The sequence below is a fragment of the Hyalella azteca genome, unplaced genomic scaffold (genome assembly GCF_000764305.2).
Source record: "Hyalella azteca isolate HAZT.00-mixed unplaced genomic scaffold, Hazt_2.0.2 contig3927, whole genome shotgun sequence".
Taxonomy (NCBI): Eukaryota; Metazoa; Arthropoda; class Malacostraca; order Amphipoda; family Hyalellidae; genus Hyalella; species Hyalella azteca.
This window is the reverse complement of record NW_025934156.1, coordinates 72,493-87,785: the sequence shown is the minus strand read 5'-3', so window position 1 is coordinate 87,785 and position 15,293 is coordinate 72,493. Positions and strand designations below refer to the sequence as shown.

At 38.1% G+C, this 15,293-nt stretch overlaps 1 protein-coding gene across 1 annotated transcript; it reads right to left on the bottom strand.

Moving 5' to 3' along the window:
- Positions 1-598: 598 nt before the first annotated feature.
- On the bottom strand, positions 599-8,051 carry LOC108665516 (probable ATP-dependent RNA helicase DDX47). The gene is made up of 10 exons (XM_018152273.2): positions 7,812-8,051; positions 5,561-5,654; positions 4,381-4,545; positions 3,851-4,017; positions 3,396-3,515; positions 2,781-2,897; positions 2,076-2,314; positions 1,646-1,778; positions 1,112-1,240; positions 599-746 (listed from the first exon to the last, which is right to left on the bottom strand). Exons 1-10 carry the CDS (start codon positions 7,854-7,856, stop codon positions 648-650), a joined length of 1,308 nt encoding a protein of 435 aa, XP_018007762.1. The 5' UTR covers positions 7,857-8,051; the 3' UTR covers positions 599-647.
- Positions 8,052-15,293: the final 7,242 nt, after the last annotated feature.

Genomic DNA, 15,293 nt, shown 5'->3' with positions numbered 1-15,293 from the left:
ACCCGCAGTCACATTCTTTATGCTTTGCAATGTAGCGCTCACACTCAGGAAAATGGAGAGAACTTGTCCAAATGGTAATGCACTCTGAAACAGTTTAACCCGGCTACGAGGTGTATCAGTGATACGTAAGGAAAGTGTGGTTTTTAAGGCAATAGGGCACATTCATTTTCTGAACTCCCTGAACCCGCTAACAACATCCCCAAAGAGTGTACCAGGAACGGTAAAGTGCTCAGCCAAGTAAAGGCCTACCGGCGTTTGACTTGCCACCAATAACGTCATAAATAAACCTACGAAGGGTGCAATTTGTGGTACCCTTTTATTATTGTGACCAGAAGCAGCACGGACCACATTCTCTTTCTTAACTTGTTCATGGGTAAAAATCCTAAAAAGTAAAATTAAACCAAGTCCAAAGTCTGAAAAAATGATCTTTTCGAAGTATAAAATAGTTGAATCATTGCTAAGTAATCCAAGTGATGATAGAATAAAATTGTTTGTACCGGCGCTTGATGCCTGGGGGAGCGCGCCTCATTCCCCAGACAGAAATATTCTGCCTTCTGCAGGACTTAATAAAATTAATATAACAAGAAAACTCTACAGCAAAACTTGTTTCTATATATAATTGATGAAGAGGGTAACCAAACAAAAGTTTAAGTCTTGCGCTTTTTAGAAGATCCAAAAGACGAGCCTTTCCTCTTGGCGGACTTGATCCCAGCCAAGAAACGGTCATCCTCCATGCGGCCCAATTCCTGCACACGACGGAGGAGAACATAACGTATGATTTCAAAAATTTTACAAATATGAAATAAATTATCTAAATTTTACTTAGCAAGATTTGAATGTAAGAAAGCTCATAAACAAAAGATTACGCCGACCACGCAAAAAAACACGTGCATACGTAACTTAATGGCACTTTAATATCTTTTTCACGCTAATATCGTCTCAATTAATTAAATATATCATATCATTCACAATATTAGCGTCTCATTCACATCAATGTATCATCTCATTCACATCAATATATAGTGTGATGCACAGTAATATCGTCTGATTAGGTAATACACTAATTTTTCTTATCAAGATTAACTGCACTAGCAGGACACTTGTTAGTCACCTCAGAGGCAGTCTGCTCGGCCGCTTTCACTGAAGGCAAGAGGATTTCCACTTCGTCTTCGTTGATGGGGAATTCCTGCATTTTGATCTTGAGCTTCTTCTCAAGACCGAAGAATTCGAAGACATCGTACTGTGAAAGATAGACGGGTTAACACGGCCCATGAGCAGCAATACGTGCCTTTATACAGGCTTTTATACGGGCCTGGAGTAGGATAATATATACTAGGCTTTTTCAGGCACAGATGAACTTTATTTGAACTTTTGTGCAATTTTTCACACCATGAATCCAGATAATTTTTATCGAAAGACTTGAATTATGAATTTGGAAAAATAGGATTTTAACATAGCAATACTAATTGTGAAGAGAATACACTTTCGCCAACGGGAATTCAGCTGTAATTAGGAATTGATCAACCACGATGGTGGTCGTGGTGGAAGAGGAATAATGAAAGGCTCTAAATCTCGGTAAATAAAACAACAGATATAGAAAAGTCTACACGCCAAGGTATACATGCCAGTGAAGCCTACAACTGACCTGAGTGGTGAAGGTAATACTCTGGCCCTGCTTGCCAGCTCGGGCAGTGCGACCCACGCGGTGGATGTAGTCCTTGGTGCTCATTGGCAAGTCCAAGTTAATCACCCAGTCCACGCCCTCGATGTCCAAGCCTCTGAAAAATAATGACGTCAATACGAAGACTTACTCAGCTACTTTCCCGTTACAGAACAGCGGTGAGGAAAGTATCAATGCAATTACCACTGAGGAGAAAAAGGAAACCTTATATATTTCTAAAAATTTAGATCGAATACAGTTCAATATAAAAACTTGCCAATAAGGGAGTTCAGTACACACTAGTAGATATGTAAGCGTAAATGCAATGCTTTAATTTATATGAATGACATTAAAGACATCGTATGCATCACTTTGGCCCCATATGAGGTTATACTGATCAAAGCCACAAATTTACCTGGAGGCCACGTCGGTTGCCACTAAAATATTGCGTTGGTTTGCCTTGAACTTGTGGAGGGCGGCGAGCCTGTTGCTCTGCAGCATTTTACCGAAGAGCGGCACCGACTTGAACGTGAGCTGCGTGAGGGTGATGTGGACCGCCATCGTGCGTCGCCGCGTGCCGCAGAAAATAATGAATGTTTTGTCTTGCAGTTTGTGTGCTTTGGCATCGTTCAAAAACCACACAAGGTGAGCAATCTGCACATGGAATTTAATTCAAATAATACTTGTCTTGATGCTGGGCATTGATGAGTAAAAGTCTGGATCAGAACACATGTAAGTTCATGACTGTAGAGACGTAAGTGGTATAACATATTAATAACAATATTTTACCTATATTAAGAACCAGCCGCAAGATCACGAGGATTTGAGATCTACAAACTAACTAAAAATAGCGTGAAGAATTTAAAAAACTGAAAAATATAAAATAACATTCGGCAGAGATCACAATGAAGAGACGTGTGGGGAGACGAATGCTTGTCAGAGATAAAGCAAAAGTTATTGACTTGTAACCAAATTCATTGTCTATCGTTTGGTCATGTTAGCAGCAGTCAATGTAAAGGCGCATGCTGCGGGACGTTGTAAAATATATTACAGGATTTTGTGTGTGCCATTCCCTGCGAGTAATTAACTCGAGACCTATTGAAAGCTTGAGATTATATACCTTCTCTTGTTCCGGTACAAGCTTCATGTACTGCTGCAGTGTATCCACCGTCTGGTAGAGCTCGTTAACTTTCACTTTTACAGGGTCCACTAATGATGCCCGCTCCAGTTTCTGGGCCTGAGGAAAAATTTATGGCAAAAAGTTGTCAAGTGAAATGAATTTCATAGAGTATTCAAAATAGAAACTCGAGGGTCATCTTTTCTGGTGAATATCATAGTACATAGTTGAGTTCGAGGAGTGAGCAAGCAGTAGGTACCTATATATTTGCTTAACAGTTTTTCAAGTTGAAAATATGAATATGATTGAGTCCAGAGTTTCTAGAAACAATCTGCACTAAATTATTTCAAGTATTTTATGTGTATTCCCACATTTACATAGTTTGTAAAAATATTCCAATGCTTTTCAAAATGAAATTCAAAATTGTCAAGTTCAATTTAAAAATCCTTAGAACAATTCTGTCATTTAAACAGCCTACTTTTTATCATAACACTGACTAAATCTGTCCTTATGTAGTCCCACAGAAATGAAGGTTAGAGTTGGGAAATATCACGTTTTTATCATATTGCAATACCACCTCATCAATGTAACGCAACAGAGCGCTGCATTTTTACTCACGCTGTTATTCATAGTTGCCGAGAAGAGCATAGTTCGTCTATTCTTTGGCAGGACGCGGATGATATCATTCATGTGTTCTTCCAAATCAACGCCTAAAATTCTGTCAGCTTCATCAAAAACCTAGAAAAAAAGCATTATCAAAATTCATTAATACATATGACACAACTTCTCAAATAACTAGGTAGGTATATAATATACACAATGTCATTAAATCCAGAAGTTACTAAACAGCTCAACTGGTTGGTGTTCAAGTATCAGGTACATCAAAGATCAAAGACAATCCATACTTCACAATTCATCAAAAACACATGTACACAAATTACATCTTTCAAAATAAAAAGTTTGCCATAACATACTACTTACAGAAGTCACTAAGAAATTTAATTGATAATTAGAATATTAGGTACATCAGTACTCTATAGTACACCATAATTTTTTCAAATTCTGACACCCACCAAATATTTGACATTTTCAAGATTGAAGCCTCGGGTGCGCTTGAGATGATCCAGCAATCGACCAGGAGTGGCCACCACAATATGCGGCTTCTCCATAAGTTTAGTCTTCTCAACCTTGTAATCCATGCCACCAGTGAGCACTACTACCTTCACTCCAAACCTAGAGCCTGAAGTGGTCACAAACATGATAGTTAACAACAGTCAAGTTAGAACAAAATGTGCTGTCAAACGTTGTAACATTATGCTTTAGGATGTCTTGAAATTAATTGAAGATGGACAAATGGTCATGAAAAACAAAATTAAAATAGCTATTTATGAAACAAAATAAAAAATAGATGATATATATATTATTTCTATGACTAGAATGCCATCAGAGAAGCAATTAATTCAATAAAATTTAAAAATGCAGAGTGGGTAGGTATATTTAATGGTAGTATATTTGTCCTAGCTTTTATGATATTTGTTGCAAGACTCTTCAGAGTTTACTCCTCTAGGCCAAAATTGGTGTCCACTACAAGAATGCTACTCACTAAGAGCTTCAATGTTGTCCTTGACTTGAAAAGCCAATTCTCTGGTAGGAGTTAGCACGACAGCAAATAACTTGCTAGGTTTAGCAAGCAGAGCCTGTAACATGGGTATAGTGTATGCCCCCGTCTTGCCAGAACCTGTCTTTGCAAGACCAATCACATCCCGACCTGAAAATATGCAAACAAATTAGCACCCTAAACTTCAAATTTTAGTTGATTTTCCATTTAAATTTTTGCAATAAATTGGCCAAAAATATTCCCAAACATGATGTTTCCTGGAATCATTCATCTGTTATTCAGTGAATATATTCAGGATTTCCAGTAGGGTGTGACTGCAGGTGTTCTCATGACACTCCTTTCATTTTCACCAAAACCAATGCAACATTATTGAGAATTGTCATATGCCCACCAAATCCAACATATAAATGATAAATTTTACACTAAATTCAATTTAAATGTCTCATTAAATTGCTGAATTGGCATAGCGCTTCCTTTGTAAAATAACAATTTATAGTTCCCCTCTCCTGTAGGAGAATTTTTAAACATAAAATGCAATAAATTTTACTCCAAGTGTAGGTAAATCAAAATAAAATAATTTTGTAAATATATACTTCAAATTTGGAGTTAGTGGGCACAAAAAATGAATAAACATGATGATCAAAATATTGAAAATTATCATACATGCTTCTTGGAATAATTTTAGAAATATTTCAGAGCATGTTTGATTGTGATCATTAAACCTGTTATCAAAGAAAAGAAAAGATTACATTCTAGCAAGTTAATGATTTTTGATGGCATCTATGCTATCAATCATTTATTTTGGGACATCATTCTAGAACAAAGCTCAATTTTCAGAAAACAGAATTTTAAAATCACACCAGATTGCCCTGTAGCACCAGGTTGACCTACTACACACTGGACAAACCTACCCACACAACTTCAGAAGCAATTTATGCAAAGCTACAATTTTTCCCAGTTGGTTACAAATCCCCAATGAAATAATATTAGCAATAGAGAATAGATTCAAGCATCAGTTGAGAGAAGAAAGAAATTTACTTAATTCAGTAGCAAATTTAAATATATTTTTACAATTTAAATGAAATGTTTCAACATTAATTTAAATCTCTACAAGTGTTAAATATGAATAGAAGAAGATACTGAAGACAAAAAGTAGCTACCACACCATTTAATGCTGCAGGAATGGCCTTCACTTGAATCGGTGTAGGGGTTCTCCATTTTACGCGTTCACAAGCATCACACAGCTCCTGGACCACACCCTGTCAAAAACATGAGGTGGAGTTGCAGCTGTCTCTTATACACATCTAGATGTGTATAAGAGACAGGAATTGATCAACCACGATGGTGGTCGTGGTGGAAGAGGAATAATGAAAGGCTCTAAATCTCGGTAAATAAAACAACAGATATAGAAAAGTCTACACGCCAAGGTATACATGCCAGTGAAGCCTACAACTGACCTGAGTGGTGAAGGTAATACTCTGGCCCTGCTTGCCAGCTCGGGCAGTGCGACCCACGCGGTGGATGTAGTCCTTGGTGCTCATTGGCAAGTCCAAGTTAATCACCCAGTCCACGCCCTCGATGTCCAAGCCTCTGAAAAATAATGACGTCAATACGAAGACTTACTCAGCTACTTTCCCGTTACAGAACAGNCGCGTGCAACGTCACTGCCACTGGAATCCAAACAGCGTTAGAAAGCTAGAATGGACCGCCCCAAATGCACACATTGTTAACGCACTAATGCTAATTTAATGGGTAATGCCACATTTCTTATTTCAAGCGCCTACAACAATAATGTAGTTATGTCACTATTGATGAAAATCGCAAAGAATAACATCTTAACTTTGTACATTCACTTACAAATACATGAAAAACTGCCTATGAATTCATCAACAAATAAAAAACTGATGAAAGTTTCCAGCATTGAGATATGAAAACTACTTGCGATCAGGATTCAGGAGTACCATCTGTACCGAAACAATAAAATAGAAGGTGACACGTGACAGAGATACCAACAATATGATAATGGACATTCAACAGAATGGTTTAATAATGGTCGTAAATGTTATACATGCATTGCATGCAGTAGCAATCGTGTGAAACGAAGCTGGAGGGAAAAGCTTTGGCTCAGCCTGGTTAGTTGACTTAGTTCTCACGCAACCGGTGGATATGGTAACTGCAATGCAGATGAAGCTCGGACTTCAGTTGTATACTTCTTAGGTTTTATTCATACACTTCTGTCCTTTTTTACCCCATTTTAGAATACATGTCAGGCAGTGATGGTAGCAGGTAGGAATGCCTAGTATGTCTAAAAAGTTGCCTATTAATTCCACTATGCAGATGGTGGATGCAGCATCGCCAATATATGGATTTTTAAGCCCAAAGCGACGCCGGCCATTTTAAAGATGCGTCGCCGGGTAATTTTTAATGGAAAGCCATTTACGCTGAGTAATGACGAACTATTTACAAGCCACGAACTTATTTACAAGGTTGCATGCACGTGTTACCCCAAATAACTGATTTTACTCTAAAAACAGTCCGATTGTACAGCAAGTGTCAACTGAACATGTAATAAAGCAGTCTGACCGCTCTAATGTGACTGAAACTACAAAATCAAACAAACATTGTTTACATTTTTTGCGGGAACTCATCGCAACTGATTTCCGGACAAGCTTCGCTGCATCGTAATCCATTCAACGTACCGGAAACCTTACTTTTTTTCTAAATAGTTGGCCGAAGACTGAGAAATATATTAAATGCAAGAATTTCAATCTAAATGTGTTGGCAAGATCTTCTGAAGGAAAAAATTTGGCTACTGAAGCATCGCCAAAGATCTTGCAATATTCATCCACTCTCTGCACAGTGGTATTAATTGAGGTAACCTGCCTACATCCACAAACCTGGCCAAAAAATTTTTTGTCATTAGACAGAGCTTATATCCCAAACAGGGTTAACTATTTTGTGACCCTTCTTTACATAGGTTTTCTTTAAAAATTAGCCAGAAATTTGTTTTTTGCAGAAAAGGGTTGCCACAAACACTAAAATGACAGGCAATGATTGTTCTAACATATTCTTTTGTCAAATAAAATTCAGTGCAATTAGAATTCACGCCATGGGCTGGTCCTTTCTTACCCCATGAAGGCTGCGATCCTGTCTTACCCCATTTGACTATAGTGAATTAAGTATAGTGACAACTTCAAACTTATTGCTATTGAAAATTTGTCAACTGACTTTAGTTGTTTTTTGCAATTATCGTGCATTAGCCTAAATTTCAAGTGTTTTTTTATTCAAAATTTCAATACAACATTAATTAAATGATTGATGCAGCCATGCAGCCTGCAGCCGCAGGTAGGTACTAACAGTGAAATAAATATCACAATTAGGTACTAGCCTACTGTATTAGAAACGAACAAACTTACCAATTCCTTGAAAGACGATATTTTTTGTTCGGCGATTTCGTTCATTTCAGCTGATGTTTTGTAAGAACGAAAATTAAATTATGCGCTATAAAGTAATAATAACAATTATGTCTATAGTCAAAACGAAACTTCAAGACACGTTACATTAGTGACGACTGACGAGTCTTCACACGAGGTACTGCATGGGGCACACTGCCACACTCTACTTAGCTATTTATCGAATACAAAAAAGATACCTAGATTGAATGTGAACTTAGGGCTTGCACTTGATCCGCACCTGCAGACGCTATTTCTAGAAGGTATATTTTTTACAGTTAGAAACTATCAAATTAATACTGAAGAACGGTCGAAGTTAGATAGAACGGTTCATGATAAATTTGTTGTTCAGATAAAGTGAAGACTAGCACAATGAATTACACATGAAAAATTGTCACTTGCACCATTTTGTATAATTTTCATAAAATACGACTGTAAGAGATTGAAATCATATTTTTTCACCATGATTAATTGATACCACAGCGTTTTCTCATTTATGACAGCAGAAATGTTACTTTATCAAATAAAATGCTGAATTAATTATTCGTTGCAGTATACGTCTCGGACAAATTTACGGCCGGACTTGCGGCCGGTCTCCCCAAATTCTGTGAGCATGTAATATCTCCCAAAGTAATGAACGTTGCTCGATAAAATTTGGTACACGTATTCATTAGGACCTAACGATGATGTTTAGCTCGTCAACATCATTCTCATTCGTAGAAGTTTTCAATAGAATAAACCTTCCCAGAAAAATCAAATAAGCATGAAAGAATTTCTCAGAGTCCAGGAAGGTACCGACGCTAGCAAAACTGAACATAGAATCGTCATTTTGAATTTCAGGCAGCATGTTCAGAAATTTCGTCAAATTATTTCCTATCCATCAACTATATAAACCAAGAAAACTAAAATCAGCGGGTCTTTTTTTTAGCAATTAACCCTCTTGAAAGTAGCCTGGATGTACGAGATTAGTGAAAAAAACGCAGGTTTAGATCATTAAAATTTATTAGGGGCTTGTTAAATATTTCATTGTATAGCTTAGAGCTTCATAGTTAGCATAACCCGTAGAAGTACCTCCGAGAAGGCGGACTGCAGAAAGAGTCGCGACGTACGGGATAATGAACAATAGGCTAACAGCAACTACCCTTACAGCATTCATCCACACACCAAACGAAGGAACGCTTCATCAATGAATAAGTGAGTTAATAATTATTAAACCTTGCCACATTTTGAGCTAAAGTGCCAATGGAAGCACACTTCTAGCGATGGCCACGTGGACACGGCGCAAGCAAGTAGTTTTGTACACCATAAATTTCAGTATAAATTCTATTTAAAAACTTGAAATTTTCTTGAATTTTCCTAGCTGATAAACTCGGATACAAGAGCATATCAAATATATAGTTTGTATACCTCGTTCATCATTAAACAAGTGTTAATTCCAATTAGTGAAAGACATTAACCGCGAATCGTTCAGTTGCACGGCCACGACTTCATTCGATGAAGCGCCCTTCGTTCTCTCTTACACTCGAGTTCTCAAGTTATATGAATAGATATTCACTTTGAGGTAGACCAACATACGAGCTTCGCACTCATACGTTATTTTTATGTGACAGTTCCCTGAATTAAATGATAAAATGAATAAAAATACTTACGCAAGATCATTTTAGTAATGTGCTAATAAATAATGAGCACACAAGATCATTTTAATAATGTGCTAATCAATAATGAGCGAAGTATTGGTTATATATATCGTAAAGGAGTTTAGAAATTTTCTCGTGAAATGGCGGAGGCAGGAATGCATTAGAGGTTTTAACAAGAATTGAAACTAAATGGAGAGTTCGGCCCTGAAATGATCGAATACAACTTTGATGCTTTCTAGAAATAATTGTTAGCACGTCACATAGAAACAATACATCAATGCCTGGAATAAATGTAACAAACCTGGAAAAATTAACCCAACATTTTACAATTTATATCGTCAATTTTTATCATTCATTGATGTTCCATTTTCGGGACAATGTGCCACCTAAGAAGCGGCACTGAAAAATACCCGGATCGAGGCAAGAGCATCATTGCTTAAGCTATAAAAATAAAGGAACATGATCATGAGAATGCATACAATTATGGGCACACAAAGTGGAATATTCCTGTAGTTGCGGACGCGGGGCGCCCATACGGAAGATGACAACTGTTGTTCCTGAGCACGTCGCGGAATCCAGACTGCCACTACAGCTACCGGCAACATAAAACAAACCGATACTTCCAAATCTTTGATTGTAAAGACAATTACTATACCGATGCTAAGATCAACAACAACAAAAATAAACAGTGATGTTAAGACAAACGGGAGTACTGGGATTAAACCCAAGCTCTATATTTTCAGGCTCGAGAACGAAGATAATGTAATTTACTGGGACACAAACTGGACACATTGGTCGTCATTGTACAATTATGTCATTTTTACAAACAAATAACAACAGGTCGTTTGACAATTCTAAACTAAGCACAGTTGGTTTAGCTAAGTGATTCAAACGAAATGCAAAATTTTCTAACTTAAATGCAATACAATGATAGAATACAAAATTCAGTAATTTACAGGACAAACGCATCGCAGACGCAAAGAAACAAAGACAGGGCAGCCGCCGTTAAGCCAATATTGGCAGTCCGGAATCCAAATGAGAATCCATGGCCATGCAGGAGGCCGCACCTAAAATTTAATCCGCCAGTTTCCTAAAGCATTGTTACTCCATTGATGCTGTGAAGAAATCCAGCTGACGAAATGCTTCCATTCAGAGCAAAGATATCATAGCGAGAGTCTAGAAGTGGCTCACTGCGTCTGTGACAGATGCAACGCAAAACTCATTTGTAAAATGTACAAGTTGTGGAATTGAAAGCAATACGACAGCTCAAAATCTTCTATGAGCAAGCACTTTAAAGTTTGTTAAGCACCTGACCTCTATAATAATTTGTACGTTATCAAGGGTTTGACAATAAGCCGAATGTCTACCCCACGACGAGCCGTGAGAGCTCGGTGAGAAGGAAGGCTGATCGACCACACGGCCCTGGGGACATACTTTCAAAACTCGCTAAGTGAACGTAAGTACTTACGCTCTATTTTCTTGTCTATGATTGGTGGATTTTGCTTGAAAGGCCGTCAATGATTGGCTGATGAACTTACGATTACTTAACTTTTTTTGAAAGTATAGGCCCTGGAGGAGACTACACCGCCTGTAAACTACGCTGCTATTTGGCATTAGAGGCAACATCAGGCTGAGATACCCGACCCGATCAACTAAATTGAGACGTACGGCAAATGTACTAAACGTATGGTACAAAAACATGCTCCCTGCCTTAAGTCCTACGCGGAAACGTCGTATTTATCGCAACCAAAACTACGCTCACGATCCTGTTCGTTTTTTGAAGGCAACATGTAAAGATTCTGAGTCACACTCGCTAAGAAATTACAGGAAGTATTCAGCGGCTTTACGCTTGATTTTCTATAATAATATAGCAATATCTGTCAGTCTGTCAGTGACAAAAGCGCTCATGACTTGGAACGCTGGCAGGCGAGTCTCAGGCACAAGACGACTAAAAGGACAAAAAAGGCAAATTTATTCCAGGCAAGATCGTCAACTGACAACCAAGACACGCACACACAAAACCTAAGACCTAACGAATAAATTAGCAATCGTTTTTGCACAATGGTTGTGAGAACATCGAAGAGCACAAAAGATTACTTGCATTTGTACTTGAATATCGACACACTGTGCATAAATTCATGAAGTTATCTATGGATGGGTGAACACCTCCCTCTCTGGCAGGAGACACAGCGTGTCTCTCGTGTCTGAGGCTGCGGCTCAGATAACATCGTAACACGAGGAAGCTCAGCGCTCACTTCACGAGGTAAAAGTTATTTCCCAAAAACGATGATGCGTTCGAATCAAACCTGACAACGATAATTGGTATTCAAACGAAAGTATACAGCACAACATATCAGTAAGAACATCTACAGATCTACACAGTTGAGAGCTACTAAGTGAGAATCAGCAGACCCGAATGATAGCATGACTGCTAAATTAAGAATATAGGTTCAGGGAAATTGGTTGTTCGACGCTAAGAATACATGGTGCCGCCATAAGGAATGAACACGTTAGAGAACAGCTGAGCAATATCAACAAGTTGCAAAATCAAGGAAATTATGTAGTAAGAAGTTGAAATGATCGCTGGGAACGTATCGCTGTTTTCAAACAATCAGAATATGACTGAAAAAATGATTCAGATTTCTGTATGATATTGAACTATACACTATGCCAGGAATGATCATCTGAAACCGTATCGCTATGTTGGCATTGACAGCAGCACGCATGCGTAGACAAAAACAAAAATACATATTTATGGAAACTAAACCTTCGAGTATACAGAAGGAAATCCTGAGAAAGCATTTGTGATATTCATCTTGAATGTGGATGAGCTATGGGTATTGTAAAATTGTCACCTGAAAAACGACTTCCGCGAGATGAACGGCACAAGCTAAACCAATAGTGCATACTCGCTCTCATAGAAATAAATGTAACTATTCCCTAAGAAACGGATGCTGCGCCGATAAAATATCGAAGTAATTAAAAATAATAAAAAAATTTCGGCATGACAAACCATATCCCGGCATACGAAGACCCAAATAACGTCTCCCAGAGGCACCGCTCGCGAAGCCTCAAAGCTCCAAGTTACTCTAATACAAATTTAACAGCTAGATTTTGTACCAATATTATCATTATTAGTAGCGTTCCTTCTAGATATATAATACTACGATCAATCTTTTCACAAATTAATAGATTTGTACAGTCAGCTCTGTTTGATCTCTACGCTTTGAAAGCCAAGCTTTCCCGATGCAACAATTTATTACAGTAACAACCAATTATAATAAATGTATCAGCCAATCTTTGTACACGAATTATTACAATTTCAACATCTACCACTAATAATTTTAGTTTTGAACTTAAGACTAGCAAAACCATTGACACTCTGGACACTGTCCGTCCGTCAGCGTTCAGGAGACGATATGGAGGAAGTCGGCCACGATGACCGTATTAATCTTAGATGAATTACATTTAATTACGCGTAGACTGATTCACTGAAATTCTGCATGTGAATTTTTCTCGCACCTTCGATGATTTATAGAAAGTGTTAAGAGGCTGCACGTGGTAGAGGCCTATGCAACTGTCATCAAGCAGAGCAGAGTCTCGACATAGGAAATATTTCAATAGCAAATGAATCTATAATTGCTTAATGAAATTATCAACAATAGAAGATGTTAGCCGTCATAATGATAGTGTGCCAATGATTATATAGCGCTGCACTCAGTCACTATCGTTTAACACATTCAACGACCATGAAGGGTTCAGTCTTTCAAATCCTTTCCTCGAACATTTTCACCGCCACTGCCACTAAAATAACAAATAGATCAATCTAGTAACTACCATTTCCAGTAATTCAATAATACCGGTAATAGTGCTACAAAACGCGACGCAAATTAGAAAACCTCGAGGAGCTTGTTTTCGCTAGCAATTAAGTTAATTAACTATCGCCTATCGACAAAGTTTACACCGCAATTAAATATTGCAACAATAAATAAAATTCATATAGAAACAGTGCGAGTCCTTTTGACAAGTTTCTTGCGAAAAATTATGAACAACAAATCAGGTGCTTAAGTAAACCAGTCGTAGGTCCAGCTCGTGAATCCTTGCCGTATAGCCTTATTTTTTTTTAAACCATTCTCTTACATTAGGTTCGGAAAAACACGTAAGATTTTTTTTCACACAGTGCTGGCCGTATTACAATCTTTCAACACTCTGCGAATATTAAGTATTAACCTATAGCATTATTAGTTATAACTATTATTACTTAATGCTCATCAACGCTCCTTTAACCACCTAACACCGCCACCGTTGCCTAAAAAGAGCCACATCCTGACTCATCAAATTGTTTTTCAAATTTACTGGGCAGACGCTCTGCAAGTCGTGCTCGTTCTCATGGCTTTGCAATCGAATTCGGCACACAAATATGCACACTTCTCAGAGATTTGGAGTCTTTGTGTTCAAGAGAACTTTCTGTTGCAATAACATACCTCTGTTTAAGCAATGCGTTAAACAGGCCTTCACATCCCATTTCATTCCTCGCTGTGCAACACCTAATTGTCCAGCAGGAATCATTCAAGTCGATTTCGACATGTACATTAACTCCAATACAAGGAAGCTGACGTCAGTTGTATCAGGGCACGAGTTCTTGCAACTATGGTTACACATTAAATCTCTCGTCAGACAGCGATTTCAAGCAATGTTCAAACTCCATTTCTTATCGTATTTTTAGCATGCGAGCCCCGTGACTGCGAACGCAGTAAAACAAATGCAAAAATTCAAACTTAAATTTCATCAGAAACTTAAAGCAATTGCCGAAGTAAGAGAATAGAAATGAAGAATGCAGCTTCTCTTCTGTCTTAAAATTGCGCAGTTTCTTATTAGACGACAGAAGAGAACGTTAATGATGTATGTATGCATAACATGCCGGTTCATGTTCACGCGGAGGTGTCAGAATTCAACTTTCGATGGGATTAACGGCTGAGAAAAAGATTTTATGAGTTACAGATCGCACTTTATACAGCAACGACACCCTCGCATCTCAGCATCACGCATGCTGCAGCAATTTGAAGAAGGAACCGTGTATACAAAAGGGAAATACAACAAGAACGACGTTTTTCGGAGCGTCGACCGCCGCTGCTCCAGCACCCGTTCCCTCAGAAGGCGTCAGTAGCATGAACGTTAAAAAAAATCATCGTAATATTTTAAATAGCCAAGCCGAGTCTCGTGATTGGTTTGTACAATAAAGGCTCCCTGAGATTCCAAGACATGCGGCTGGAACTTATTTGTTTATATGCAAGAAAAGAACGCAATAACTACCACACACAACAGTCAAACCTGGCAACTAAGAAACAGAGGTACGGCGCGGCAATGCTACAGCAACCATTATTATCCTAAGAGGCGAACACGATGGGATGTCGACATGGAGAACCATTTTACATGACTTCTCAGCTACATAAGAAAATACAAGAAGCCTCGTTCGCAAATACGTATGAAGCTATACTTACTAGCAGAGAACGATGCCGCTACAATTTGAAAACATGGTGCAGGTACTGAAGGCATTCGTGACATGGCTAGGTCAACCGCCCTTTAATAACAGCCGACCACGAAGAGCAGAGCCTCATGTCGGAGTTGTGATCTCAAAATAAGTTATGACGGAGAAAACAAATGGAAAATAAACTACTGCTGATGAAACTGCAGAGAATACAATCATAGAGCTTCATGGAAAAATGACCATATCATACAAATATCATGACGAATTCTAAATGCCCGACTCTTTAAAAACTTATTAACAGAGGAAGGATTTCATAAGCTG